Source organism: Eumetopias jubatus, unplaced genomic scaffold, assembly GCF_037043125.1.
Source record: "Eumetopias jubatus isolate StellerSeaLion01/CBP00866 unplaced genomic scaffold, mEumJub1_p1.0 scaffold_10, whole genome shotgun sequence".
Taxonomy (NCBI): Eukaryota; Metazoa; Chordata; class Mammalia; order Carnivora; family Otariidae; genus Eumetopias; species Eumetopias jubatus.
The window spans coordinates 56,287,004-56,301,124 of NW_028274816.1; the positions used below are offsets into that span (position 1 = coordinate 56,287,004).

At 46.0% G+C, this 14,121-nt stretch overlaps 1 protein-coding gene across 1 annotated transcript in view; it reads left to right on the forward strand.

Moving 5' to 3' along the window:
- SAE1 (SUMO1 activating enzyme subunit 1) overlaps nucleotides 1-14,121 on the forward strand; it is a 77,157-nt gene that overhangs the window by 53,525 nt on the left and 9,511 nt on the right. Inside the window, exon 7 of the mRNA XM_028088049.1 lies at nucleotides 8,302-8,446. Within this exon, the coding sequence (XP_027943850.1) occupies nucleotides 8,302-8,446 (145 nt within the window). The remainder of the gene's footprint in view (nucleotides 1-8,301; nucleotides 8,447-14,121) is intronic.

The window sequence follows — 14,121 nt, forward strand, 5'->3', positions numbered from 1 at the left end:
GGGGCTTGAACTCACGACCCCGAGATCAGGAGTCGCACACTCCATTGACTCAGCCGGCCAGGTGCCCCTGTAGGATTTTTTTTTTTTAACCTAAATTAGGGTGGTTTTTGTTTTGTTTTTTGTTTTTTTAAGATTTATTTATCTTTTGGGAGGGGCGCAGAGGGAAAGACTCTTTCAAGCAGACGCCCTGCCAAGTGAGGAGCCTGACATGGGGCTCAATCCCACAACCCATGAGATTGTGTGTGACCTGAGCCGAAACCAAGAGTTGGATGCCCAACCAACTGAGCCACCCAGGCGCCCCTGACTAAAACCTGCTTAAACATAATTTTAATAGATGAATAATATTCCAACCTGTCCATATGTTTTATGTAACCATCCTACCATCTGATACTATTTCCAGATTTTCTGTCGTATAAATAACACGGCAGTGACCATTTATACATAATTCAGTCACTGGCCAAAAGGCATGGCCCTTTGTAAAGATCCTCTGTACCACATTTTCTTATGGTTTACTGAGCATTTACCCTCCCATCAGAGCTCAGTGACAGAGCAGTTCCCTCTGCCTTCTTGCTTAGGTGAGTAATCTTGGCCTTTAATTTGGTAGTTAAAAAACGGCATCTTGTTTTCAGGTCATTTCTGAGAAATAGCACTCCCTTCCCCACCCCACCCCCCCAATAACTTGCATGCGGCTGCTTCAAATTCTTTTCAGAAGAGGGTGAGATGTAAATAATAAGAGACAGCTTTCTTTTTCTGTTTTGAGCTGTTATGTGATGAGGTCCCACACCACGTTTCACTGGAGAGGTGAAAGGGTGGCCAGGACTTGGAGCTCAGAAGGGGCATTTCAGAGCAAGTCTTCAGGGGAAGCCACTCCAGTGGTGAGGCTCTCTGGAGAGTGAGATCAGAGTACTGTGTGGCCATGGTGACAGTCGTGACAGTCAGGAATTATGAGTGTGCCCTCTGTGGATGGCAGGACCTGGCGCTGTCTGGATCGCTTCTGGGTCCCCAGCACAGGCTCAGCAAGGGGGTGTGAGGGTGGAGTGCAGGTGCTCAGGAAATGTTTGTGGATGAAAAAATGAATGAATGAATATGTGCACACACCTACTTGTAAGTTTCTGTGGTTAAAGAGTGAAGTAAAAGAAGGGGCAAGTAATGTGGAACTGAGCTGAACAGATGACCAGGCACCTCAAAAGGCAGGAGGCTGCAAGAGCCAAACTCACAGTGACTTGCCTGAAACGTTCCTGCCTTCCCCAATCCAGCTCTGTCCCTCCTTGGAGCTTCATGCCTGGGGGCTGGCTTTTCTGCACCTTTAGCCCTCAGATACGGCCTTGATTTTTTTGTTTTTTGTTTTTTTTTAAAGATTTTGTTTATTTATTTGACTGAGAGAAAGAGGGAGAGAACACAAGCAGGGGGAGCAGCAGGCAAAGGGAGAAGCAGGCTCTCCACGGAGCAGGGAGCCCGATGTAGGGCTCGAACCCAGGACCCTGGGATCATGACCTGAGCCGCTGAAGGCAGATGCTTAACCGACTGAGCCACCCAGGCACCCCTGGCCTTGAAAGCCAGATTTCATCTCGTTTCCCTCTTGAGGACACACTTGGTGCACTGTGTATGTCTTTTTGTTTCTTGCTGGACTTTCCAGATCTGCCATGTTTGTAAATACATGGTAAGGAACAGATCCATCCTGGTTATGTTGAGAACTATATTCTGAATAGAAGAGCAGGCCTGGTAAGGGTGGGTGAGGATCCTGTGTCAGTTGTCATGAGCCCTCCGCCCCCTCATGTGTGACTGGTGTCCGTCGTTTGCCCGAGTGGACATTTTCTCAGTGCCCACTATGGGGCATGCCCTGTGCTAGGCATTAAGTAGAGAATAGTGAAAAAAGCAGATATGGTTTCTGTCCCACGAGCACAAAAATCCAGCAGAGGAGACAAATCCCGTCCTTGTACAGTGAATTTACACAAATTACTGTAAGATCACACCCTGAGATCCGAGCATTGGTGGAAAGAGGGTGGGGGGGTGTGTGTGTGCAGAGAGTATCAGGATTTCTCAGAGCCGAGTCACTGGGGCCTCCAGAACTTGTGGCTGTGTTAGTGATGGTAACAGTTAAGTGGGGATTTCGACACGAAGTAGGTCAGTTTCTCCGAGGGCGAGCAAACTGGGTTTATGGAGGTTGTGGAAGGGCAGCGGCTCTGGAGCTCTGTCGTTTACCTGGTGCACTCGCTGCACCTGGCGCTGTCCGGGCTGCTTTGCGGGGACACTACTTCACTTAGTCCTTAAACCCCGTAAGGGAAGTGCTCTTATGATTCCCATTTTACAGAGGAGGCTCAAGGATGTTGTCACAGGCCCAAGGTCATATAGTAAGTGGAAAAATTGGGATCCAGCCCAGGCAGTTTGGCTCCAGTGCTGTGGTCCTTACTGCTGCTGCCTGCCAATTTCAAAGCTCCCTTGGCTTTGAAGCAGCACATGGATGTGCCAAGGGTGAGAGTGTGCCCAGGGTCAGTGTTCAGGCCTGGTGGCCAGTGGGGATGAGATGGTTCCACCCAGTGAGACCGCCCCATTCCATCCAGTAATGCTCCCTCAGAGCACCTTTGCTGGTTCCCACCTTTTGTTATTCTGTATGTAATTTTGTCACCTTCCCTAAGTGCTCTGAGAGGGCAGTGTGTGTGTTTTTGCTTTCCCCTGTCCAGCTCAGGGCCTGGCACAAAATTGGTGCTCATTACTTATTTATATATTTGTTTTTATTGAGATGTACTTGACCTATAACACTATATTTCAGGTTACAACATAATGATTCGATATTTGTATACACTGTGAAATCATCACAATAATTCTAGTTATTACCATCCTTGGTATGTATTTATTGGAAAGAGCAATTGACCAAACATGAGACCTCATGTTTTGCCTTAAAAGATAGGCTTTGTGGGGCGGGGGTGCCTGGATGGCTTGGTTATGTTGAGCATTGGGCTCTTAATTTTGGGTCAGGTCATGATCTCAGGGTTGTGAGATCCGAGCCCTGCTCAGTGCAGAGTCTGCTTAAGACTCTCTTCCTCTCCGGGCGCCTGGGTGGCTCAGATGGTTAAGCGTCTGCCTTCGGCTCAGGTCATGGTCCGAGGGTCCTGGGATCGAGCCCCACGGGTCCTGGGATTGAGCCCCGCATCGGGTTCCCTGCTCCGCGGAAAGCCTGCCTCTCCCTCTCCCACGCCCCCTGCTTGTGTTTCCTCTCTCGCTGTGTCTCTCTCTGTCAAATACATAAATAAAATCCTTAAAAAAAAAAAAAAGACTCTCTCCCTCTCCTGTTGCCCCTCCCCCTACTCGAGCACTTGCACTCCCTCTGTCTCTTTGTCAAATAAACAAATAAATACAATCTTAAAAAAAAAAAAAAGGCTATAGGGTAGGAGGAAAACCCTTTTTTTTTTTTGTTTGGAAGTATATGTGAGCCAAGAGTCGAGCCAGTTTCCAGGCCATTCTCAGAGATAATGACAGCTTGGAGAGAATGGTTCTGTGGAAGGTTAGAAAGAACCAGAGAGATTGGAGGAAGGGTGTCAGGTACAGAGAAGCTTTAGGTGTCAGTCAGGCATATGAATAGGTTTTTGTGTAGATTTGTTTTTTTTCCCCCTCAGTTGAGGACAGCAATTGATTTGGGGCTAATTTGCAACATTAACTTCATTTTCTCACCTATAAATGTGCTATTTTTTTTTTTCGGGTGGCTTTACTGATTATGCTAAATATAATTCCAGTATTTAAATGTAATAAATTTGTAGAGAGAAATACAGTGATTAATAGTACTGCATTCCGGGGCGCCTGGGTGGCTCAGTTGTTAAGCATCTGCTTTCGGCTCAGGTCGTGATCCCAGGGTCTGGGATCGAGCCCCACATTGGGCTCCCTGCTCAGTGGGAAGTCTGCTTCTCCCTCTCCCACTCCCCCTGCTTGTGTTCCCTCTCTCTCTGTCTCTCTCTCATCAAACAGGTAAAAATAAAATCTTAAAAAAATAAGTAAATAAATAAATAATAGTGCTGCTTTCCAGATTTCTGTTACAACACGAATCTGATACTCTGATTCAGTTTAAATTTGAATTTGAGTGTTAATTTCTTTGTTTTTTTCCCAGAATAGTAGTATATTCGCATGTACATTGTTTTTCTTCTGACAGATGAAAAGGTGCTTGGTTTCTCCTTTTTCGAACTTTGCCTTTTTCCATTACACGGGCAAGTCCTGAACTTGGGCAGAGACACTAGCCTATCATCTGTAGCGATGAATGTCATTCCCTTAGACTTTAACAACCTAGTTAATTAAAAGCTTCAGATGAAGTTAATCAAGTTTGGAACTCTAATTTTGTGCAGTGTTTTGATACTATGCGATGAGTCATCTTTTGGCAGAGTAGCTCTCCATCCCTGACAATATTTGATCTTAATGGAACAATTTTATAATCTGGAAACTGGTGAAGAGGTGCTCTTCAGAAGTGCAGTGTCAACAGTGGTGGGGGTGGAGGTATGCGTGCGTGTGTGTAGCTGACTGGCTCTTTGGGAGGGGTAAGAAGCAGAACAAAGAGGAGAATTTAATAAGCAAGAGCTCGTTAGGGGATAGGGTCAGTTCTGGGGCTGCTGCCTGTCCAGGACATGGGCTTCTCCCTGTCCCCCACGACCCCTGCTGACTGGAATGCTGACATTTGAAAAAGAGTGAAAAATATAGCTTCTGTTTGCTTTGCTGCAAGTAAGTGGCCGGACTGACTGGCCCCCTTCCCAGAGGCCCTGCGAGGACTTCAGATGTGGTCAGCGAGGTATCTGGACGGTGCCAGCCTGCCGGCCCCCGGCCAGCCAGCCTGCACCCGGACCGGGCAAGGGGCCCAGAGAGACAGCAGGGCCAGCTGCTGGCTGCCTTCGTCCTCCGCCTTTTCGTGCCGTCTTCTTCTTTCTGAGGTGAAGCTGCTCTTACACACTGAAGACCGATGGGTGAGGTTTCGGACAGCCTCTGCCTCCACTTCTCACCCGCTGAACTAGCAACTGAAAATTAATGGACCAGTTGGGAGAGGGCAGGGCCCATCTGGAAAATGCATCTCACAAAAATGTGGTTGAATAGGAGTCTTCCTGAGGTTAGGGGCAAAGAGCCAGACCACTTGGAATCCTTGGGGCTGCATTCCTGGTTGTCTTAGCATTTCTCCTGGATTTGATTAGGGTTAAGAAACACTGATTCTGAAGCCAGATCTGAGTTGGCATTTCTGCTCCACTGCTTATTATGGACAGTTACATTGAACAAGCCACTTCATCTCTTTGAACTTCAGTTTCTTCATCAATAAAGTGGGGACAGTCATACCTCCCTCACCAGGTCATTGAGGATGAGCATTAATGCACATAAAATGTTGAGAATAGTGCCTGGCACATTGTAGGCACTGTTTTCCGATTATTATAATGGTTTGAGCTTTGTTCCAAGAGCTAGCTTTATTTTCTAACCAAAAGATGACAAGCTTTGTGGTGGAGCTGGAAAAATGGTCCTCTCTCCTCTCCGTCCCTCGTGACAGTTGGTGCTTCTGTTGCAGTGACACAGAAATGAGAGGATCGCCTGGAGACAGCCAGCACGGGCTCCTGCTGCCCACCACCCTGGCTGCTGGAAATCAAGCAGCCTCACTCATTTTTCCCACACAGTGGCCACTGGGCCATGGATTGTGCGGTTCGAGCGGCTTGCACTTGGCATGGCTTCTGTCATTGCTCAGGTGACACTGATAACTCTTTCTGGGTCTGTCCTTGTGTCCTCTCAGGAGTGATTGACAGGAATAACGATGACATTCGATACAGTCTGCTCAGAGTATCCTCTCTTCTGGCCTGACTAGCACATTTCCAGATTCCTTTGTCTTCATAGGACATTGTTGAAAAAGAATCTTGGTCTAAACAGGGATTGATGGTCCCTGTTTTAGTCTTTTCTCCACCCTGCCCCCAAATGCTTATTACTTGATTGCATTTATTTACTCCAAGTTGGAATCCCAGCAACACATCTGATGAGTTAGAAGTGAGGCTTAGGTGATGGCAGATTGGTGTTAGCCAGCATCCGAATTGTCATCAGCTCTGAGTTGGCTGCCAAGTGGTCAGGTAGCATTAAAGATTCTAGGAGCTGTGTTCTTCTTTTTTTCTTTTTTTAAAGATTGTATTTATTTGAGAGAGAGAGCGGGGTTGGGGGGGCGGGGGGGAGGAACAGAGGGAGAGGGACAAGCAGACTCCACGCTGAGTGCAGAGCCCCATGCGGGGCTCGATCCCACAACCCCAAGATCATGACCCAAGTCGAAATCAAGAGTCAGACACTCAACTGACTGAGCCACCCAGGTGCCCTGGAGCTGTGTTCTTGAAAAGAGGAAAGTAACATCCCCAGACAACAAAACAGATACTTTGGAGTCGTTTTTTGATGTGCTGAGGTTGCCAGAGAGATGCGGACCGGGGGGGGGGGGGGGGGGGGGCGGTTAAGGGGCCGGGGCTGTCTCTGAGAAAAGCCCAGCCCAGGGCAGGTTGTGTCTTCTTTTCCCTAAACGGGCCTTCCTGGAGCACTTGACAACCCATTTATGAGCTCCTCTCGGGCTTGAGGGGGCCATCTGCTGTGGTTCCTGAATCCTCCCTCTGCCCCCACCCCCATTGCCTTCACCAGAGCAGGCTGGCCACTCCCTGCAGCCCCTGGCCTGCCGGGCCTGCAGTGAGTGCCATCGTACCGGTGAATGAATGAATTCCTGCTGCTTAGCCAGTGGTTCTCAACCCAGGCCGCTCATCACCGAAACAATCTGAGTCTTAAGAAAACAAGTCGAAGGACAGATTCCTTAGTCGAGGGTGGCTTCCAAATCCTTGGATTTTTATTTTTATTTTTATTTTTTTTTAAAGATTTATTTATTTGACAGAGAGAGACCCATCGAGAGCGGGAACACAAGCAGGGGAAGTGGGAGAGGAGAAGCAGGCTTCCCTCTGAGCAGGGAGCCTGATGCAGGGCTCGATCCCAGGACCCCTGGGATATCATGACCTGAGCCGAAGGCAGACGCTTAACGACTGAGCCACCCAGATGCCCCCAAATCCTTGGATTTTTAAAGAGCCTCACAGCAGTTGGGTCACTTTTCAGTCCATCTTAATTTTTAGGGAAGAGCCCCTTGTACTGATGGAGAGTATAATTTGTTGAATAAGTTCTCTTTTCCATCAGCAGTTGTCAATGAGACTTAAAAGGAAGTACTTTTTTAAAAGTGGGAAGCCCCCTCTGGGCATGAGCTGCTGTCCCAGAACACCCGGTCCTGTCTGTGTCTACCCAAGCTCTGAAGCAGCAGTGTCAGGTGGGAGGGGCATTGCCCTAGAGATGGGGCTCCAGGCCGGCTGTGCACCCATCTTGGGGAGCTTGCGGGGAAGAAGGATACCATCCACCCAGCATGCAGTGAACATCGTGGACAGGGTGTGCTGGCATTAGAAGGTGCTGGTATTTTCATCAGTCTTAGGCTCCTGCCTGTGTCTTTTTGTTGGGGTTAAAAATTCAAACCTTGTTAGGGTCTCATTACACAGAAGCTCTAATTTGCCGCCATCATCTGAACCTTTCCCCTGGTTCACAAGCAAAATTAAACATTCATTTTTAGAGGTTGACATAATTATTGTACTGAGGGAGGTTTTGTTTGTAATGACCTGCCTGTCTGATGAGTCTGAGCATTTGGCTGGCCTTTCTGGCTGAAGCAGCCCTTTGAACTGATGCCTAGAATGCATGCCTCCCACTCCAGACCTGTCTTCTGGGTCATAATTGGGTCTTTTCCCTCTGCTTGAGGCTTCTCCCCTACTTCCCCTGCCCCCAAATTCACACATTCAAACCAAGTCAACTTGGTTACTACTTCCTTGGGGAGTCCTTAACTGACACCACCCCACCAAGGATGTCAGATCTTCTGTTACACCATTGTGGCACTCATCACAGTAATTTTAGTCATTTTTGTAATCACTGATTGCCTCTATGTTTGCAAATGAAAAGTAGATTATCTTTCACTTGGCTCTCATTTTGATTAACGTACCACTTTCTGTGTTTACGTTCTCAACATCCATAAGCATTTGTTATGAAAAGACTTGGTTTTGGAGGTGCCTGGGTAGCTCAGTGGCTGAGTGTCTGACTCTTTGATTTCAGCTTGAGTCATGATCTCAGGGTCGGGCGATTGGGCCCCATGTTGGGGCCTAAGCATGGAACCTGCTTGTCCCTCTCCCTCTTGCTCCCTGCTTGCTCTTGCTCTCTCTCTCTGTCTCTTTCTCTGAAATAAATAGAATCTTAAAAAAAAAAAAAAAAAAGACTTGGTTTTTAACCTACCTTCTTTGCCTTTCTTAGTGCTCTTGAAGTTCCGCACAGATAAAGGAAGAGATCCTAGTTCTGATACCTTTGGGGAAGATTCTGAGTTGTTGCTCCAGATTCGAAACGACGTGCTTGACTCCCTGGGTGTTAGTCCTGACCTGCTTCCCGAAGACTTCGTCAGGTTAGTCTCGGTGTTTATCACAGGTTAGCCTGGTTTGATAAATGTCTGCTTTCAGTATTTGCTTTAATTTGGGCAGATCCCTTATTAAGAGCAAAAGCCCTGAGGAGAGCCTCCTTCACCGCATTCTGCCTATTCCCATCGACCTCTGATATAGCACCAGTATGTGAAAAGGAAAGAGAGGTGCAGGTTATCTTTCGTCATAGATCATTTATATTCACATGGCTGAAAATTCAAGGTAATGTAAAATCTATATACACCACTCTATACCTTTCTCTTTTCAGTTTACATTATCTTTTGGGGATATTTCCAGATCAGTACATAGATTCCTCCTTTGTTTCTGTTGCTGTATAGTATTTCAACATGGGAGCACTATAATTTATTGAACCTGTCCTGTACAGATTCAGGTTGTGGCCAGGCTTTTGTTACCACGTAGTATATGACCATGTGCATATCATTTTGTATGTGTCCGGGTATAACTGCAGGATTCATTACTAGAAAGGGAGTGGCTAGGTCAGAAGATAGTGATTTTATCATTTGGTAGATATAACCCCATTGCCCTCCAGTGATTGCTTACCACTTTATACCACCAGCAGCAAGGGCATCCGTGTTCCCAGCGTCCTCGCCCTTGGATCCTGGGATGCCTTTGCCCTAGGTGACCAGTCTTTTGCTCTCATCCTTGGCAGGTTTAGGATTTAATTGGAGAGGTCCAGATGGTGACTGTGTCAGGAACCCCTTTCCAGGCAGTTCTGGGATCCTCTCACTCTGAGTGTCTTTGGAGGGTAACCAGAAGGCCTCCAGTTGTAGCACTAGTGAGGATGGCTGTATTGAGTTTATTGAGCAGCAGTTATGTCTCAGGCATTGTGGTGGTTGTCTTATGTACATGGTCTCTCTTCACAACAACCATTTTATAGGTGAGGAAAAGGTAAGTCAAAGCTCAGAGAAAGAGGCGCCTGGGAGGCTCAGTTGGTTAAGCGTCTGCCTTCGGCTCACGTCCTGATCTCAGGGTCCTGGGATTGAGCCCCGTGTCAGGCTCCCCGCTCAGTAGGGAGTCTGCTTCTCCCTCTCCTTCTGCCCCCCACCCCCCACTCGTGCTCTCTCTCTCCCTCTCAAATAAATAAATAAATAAATAAATAATCTTAAAAGGAAAAGAAAAAGGAAGAAAACTCAAGAGACTAGTCCAAGGTTATACAGCTAATAACAATAGTACCACATACTGAGGATGTTCTGTGCTTTACCTATACAGCCACATTTTCTTTCTTTTTTTTTTTTTTAAGATTTTATGTATTTATTTGACAGAGAGAGAGCACAAGTAGGCAGAGCAGCAGGTAGAGGCAGAGGGAGAAGCAGACTCCCCGCAGAGCAGGGAGCCCAGTGTGGGGCTTGATCCCAGGAACCCGGGATCATGACCTGAGCCGAAGGCAGACGCTTAACCAACTAAGCCACCCAGGCGCCCCAGCCACATTTTTTTTTTTAAGATTTTATTTATTTATTTGAGAGCGTGAGGGCAGAGGGAGAGGGACAAGCAGACTCCCCACTGAGTGGGGAGCCCAACTCGGGGCTTCGTCCCAGGACCCCAAGATCATGACCCGAGCCGAAGGCAGACACTTAACTGACTGAGCCCCCCAGGCGCCCCCTGTACCGCCACATTTAATTGTCACAATAATCCCTTGAAGTGTGCATTATTATTTTTTTATTATTGTATTTGTTATTACTTTCCCATTAAGTTAAATGAAGACACTAATGCTCAGAAAGATGTAATCACTTACTCAAGGTTTTAGGTTATAGCCAGCCAAGATCTCACCCAGGTCTTAACCACACTGCTGCCTTGGTTTCTTTTCAACAGTAAAGTAAGTCAGCGTCCCTGCCCGTCCTAGTCCCTCCTTAACTTCACTTGTATCTGGGAACCTCATTTAGACGCTACCAAAGCCCGACCAGTTTAGGCCCAGCAGTGGGCCTTGAACAACCTGCCAAGCCATCAGCCAAAAAGAGGCAGCATTTCACAGGGTACTTTTGTAAGTTAGCACTGTGTGGTCAGGGGCTAATAATACTGCCGGCTGGAATGGGGTCCCTGTGTCCTGCTAACAGCCAGACATCCGTCTGTTGGTGGCGGAAGGACACTGTGTGAGAAGCAAGTGGTGTCTGCCCTGTGCTTCACGGCGGGAGGAGGGGCTGGGCCACGCAGAGCCCCCAGGCATGCCTGGTGCCTGGTGCCAGGCTGTGAGTAGGCAGCTTAGTGAACTAATTTGGGCATCTTGAGTGAAGAACGGCTTGCCTGTGCATTGCAGGCCTCACGTCCCCAGAAGGAAAAAGCCGTAACCTAACTAGCTGCCGGCTGGTTTTCTCTCCAGAGTGTTTTCTTTCCGTGCCCACCCTCTTTGCGGAAACTGCTTTCCCTTGTCCAGGTCCTCATGTGCTCAGGCACTTCCGCTCTGTTGCCCTTTAAGTGAGAGGTGTTTGGTGGCCTCGTGGAGTGTCTGTGGATAGATAGGTGGAGATAAGGCCCGTGACGGGATCGGGATGCTGGCAAGGAAATGAGCTGCTGTCTGGCAGCTGAGCTACCCTCACAAACTGCCCGCGGCCAGCTCTGAACAGGGTGTGCCCACTTGAGTCAGGAAAACTGTGCGCAAGTCTTCATTCCCCTCATCTGTCTGTGATCTCACTGTCCTTTATATCAGGTTCTTTATTCTCTTTCAGAGAGTTTTATTGCTTTTCTGATTGTGAAAGTAACAGCTACCCATTTCCAGAAAGTGTTAAAAGGAAGAAAAAGATCACCCATAGTCCCACCATTGAGAAGTGGCCACTGCTAATGTTTCGGGGTTTCACCTCACAGACATCTCTATTTACTATTTATTCATATTTTTTTCTCTTTATTTTTATTCATTTATTTTTTTAAAGATTTTATTTATTTATTTGACAGAGAGATAGAGCAGGAACACAAGCAAGGGGGAGTGGGAGAGGGAGAAGCAGGTCTCCTGCCAAGCAGGGAGCCCGATGTGGGGCTCGATCCCAGGACCCTGGGATCATGACCTGAGCCGAAGGCAGACGCCCAACGACTGAGCCACCCAGGCGCCCTTTTTTTCTCTTTTTAAATATCAAAATGAGATCATGCTTACTATATGATAGCCTTATTTTTTCAGCATATCATGGGTCTGTTTGCAGCAAAAATACAAATTCATAGCCTCATTTGTGCTTCATGTTTCATTGTTTCATTAGGTGGTAATTTACTCTTAACCATTATGTTGGTGGGTATGTAAGTTGTTGATACTTTTTCACTATTGTAAACATTTATGATGAGCATTCTTAATTTGTGTATGTAATATAACTTAGTGTTTAATTTTTCTTTAATTTGGCAAAATACACACAATATAAAATGTAGCATTTTAACTTTTTTTTTTTTTTAATTTTTAAGTAATCTCTGCACCCAATGTGGGGCTCGAATTTACAACCACGAGATTAAGAGTCTCATGCTCTACCCCCTAAGCCAGCCAGGCACCCCCTTTTTTTTAGATTGATTTATTTTAGAGGGAGAGCCTGGAGGAAGGGGCAGAGGGAGAGAGAGAGTCCTGAAGCCGACTCCCCGCTGAGCACAGAACTCAATCCTGGGCTTGGTCTCACCACCTGGAGACCATGATCTGAGCTGAAACCAACAGTCGGCTCCTTAGCCAACTGCACCACCCAGGCACCCCTAAACCATTCTTAAATGTACACTTGAGGGCACCTGGCTGGCTTAGTTGATGGAGTGTGCAACTCTTGATCTCAGGATTATGAGTTTGTACCCCACGTTGAGTATAGAGATTACTAAAAAATAAAATCTTTAGGGGCACCTGGGTGGCTCAGTTGTTAAGTGTCTGCCTTCAGCTTGGGTCATCTGGGATCGAGCCCCGCATTGGGTTCCTTGCTCTGCAGGAAGCCTGTTTCTCCCTCTCCCACTCCCCCTGCTTGTGTTCCCTCTCTCACTGTGTCTCTCTCTGTCAAATACATAAATAAAAATCTTAAAAAAAAATAAAATCTTTTAAAAAAACACGTACAATTCATCAGCATTAAGTTTATTCACATTGTTGTGAAGACATTACTGCTGTCCATTTCCAGAACTTTTTCATCATCCTAAACTGAAAATCTGCCCATTAAACACTAACTTCCCATTCTGTCTTCCCCCAGCCTCTGGTAACCTCTATTCTGCTTTCTAGCTCTGTGAATTTAATTATTCTAGGTATTTCGTGTAACCAGAATCCTACCTTATTTATCCTTTTGTAAAGTTGCTGTTTTTAAATTACAGAAATAGTATGCGTGTTATGGAAAAATCTGATACAGTACAAAATAAATTCAGAGATGAAAATGAAAATCACTCATAATTCCATTACCCAGAGAAAACCACTGACCCTTTGGTATGATATCTTCTTACACATTTTCTGTCTTAGCATATGTAAAATCAACAAAATCCTTTGTAGTTTTTTTTTTTAAAGACCCATATAATTGTTCACAAGGGTGGTGGGAAAAGGTGCAGTCTTTTTAGGAAGCAGTTTGGAAATATTTATCAGGAGTCATTACAGTGTTCTGTCTTGGGCCCAGTCATTCTCCTTGATAATGAGAATATACCCTGAAGAAAGAATGTGAACAAGTATTTCTGTACAAAAGATATTCATGGGGCGTATGGATGGCTCAGTGGGTTAAGCATCAGACTGTTGATCTCAGGGTCATGAGTTTGAGCCCTCCATTGGGCTCCATACTGGTGTGGAGCTAAATAAATAAATATTTATTATCATATTTAAAAGCAAAATTGGAAAGGCATTAAAGAGTTAATGACACAGGACAATGCACAGTTTGAAAATTACGTTTATTGTGAAAAGTGCCAAGCATACAGAAAAATGAAAAGAATCATACAGTAATGAATACACTCAGCTAGATTCAATTGCTAATATTTTGCTTTTTGTTTTGGGGGAGGGACGTACTGATGACATGATGCATAAGGATGCATCCAAGTTCATCGCTTGGATTTGGTTCTGTGTCTATTTTAATCTAGGAGTTGGCAAACTATAGCTTGCCCCCTGTTTTTGTAAATAAAGTTTTATTCCACACCTACTCATTTATGTATTATCTGTGACAGCTTTTCCAGAATTTTTACAACTCTGTAACAGCAGCCTTAAGGAGTTTAAATGGGTGGGGGGGGGGGCGCCTGGGTGGCTCAGTCAGTTGGGCGCCTGCCTTCGGCTCAGGTCATGATCCCAGGGTCCTGGGATTGAGCCCTGCAAAGGGCTCCCTGCTCAGTGGGAAGCCTGCTTCTCCCTCTCCCACTCCCCCTGCTTGTGTTCCCTCTCTCGCCGTGTCTCTGTCAAATAAATAAATAAAATCTTTAAAAAAAAAAAAAAAGTTTAAACAGGGACCGTTATGGTGCATAAAGCCAAAAAAAATTTACTGTCAATTACTTTGCAGAGAAAGTTTTCCAATTCACGATCTTGAACAATTTAGCACTTTTTTTTAAGAGTCTGGGCCAGGTCAATTGTAGAACGTCCTGTATTCTGGATTCATCTGATTGTTTCTTCACTTGGTGCTTGTTTTGTCTTCATCTCGGGGTCGTGAGTTTGAGCCCCACGTTGGGTGTAGGGACGATATACGTACATATATACATAAGAGATGACATAAAGTTTTAAAAATAATAATAAAATCTTTTTTAAAAA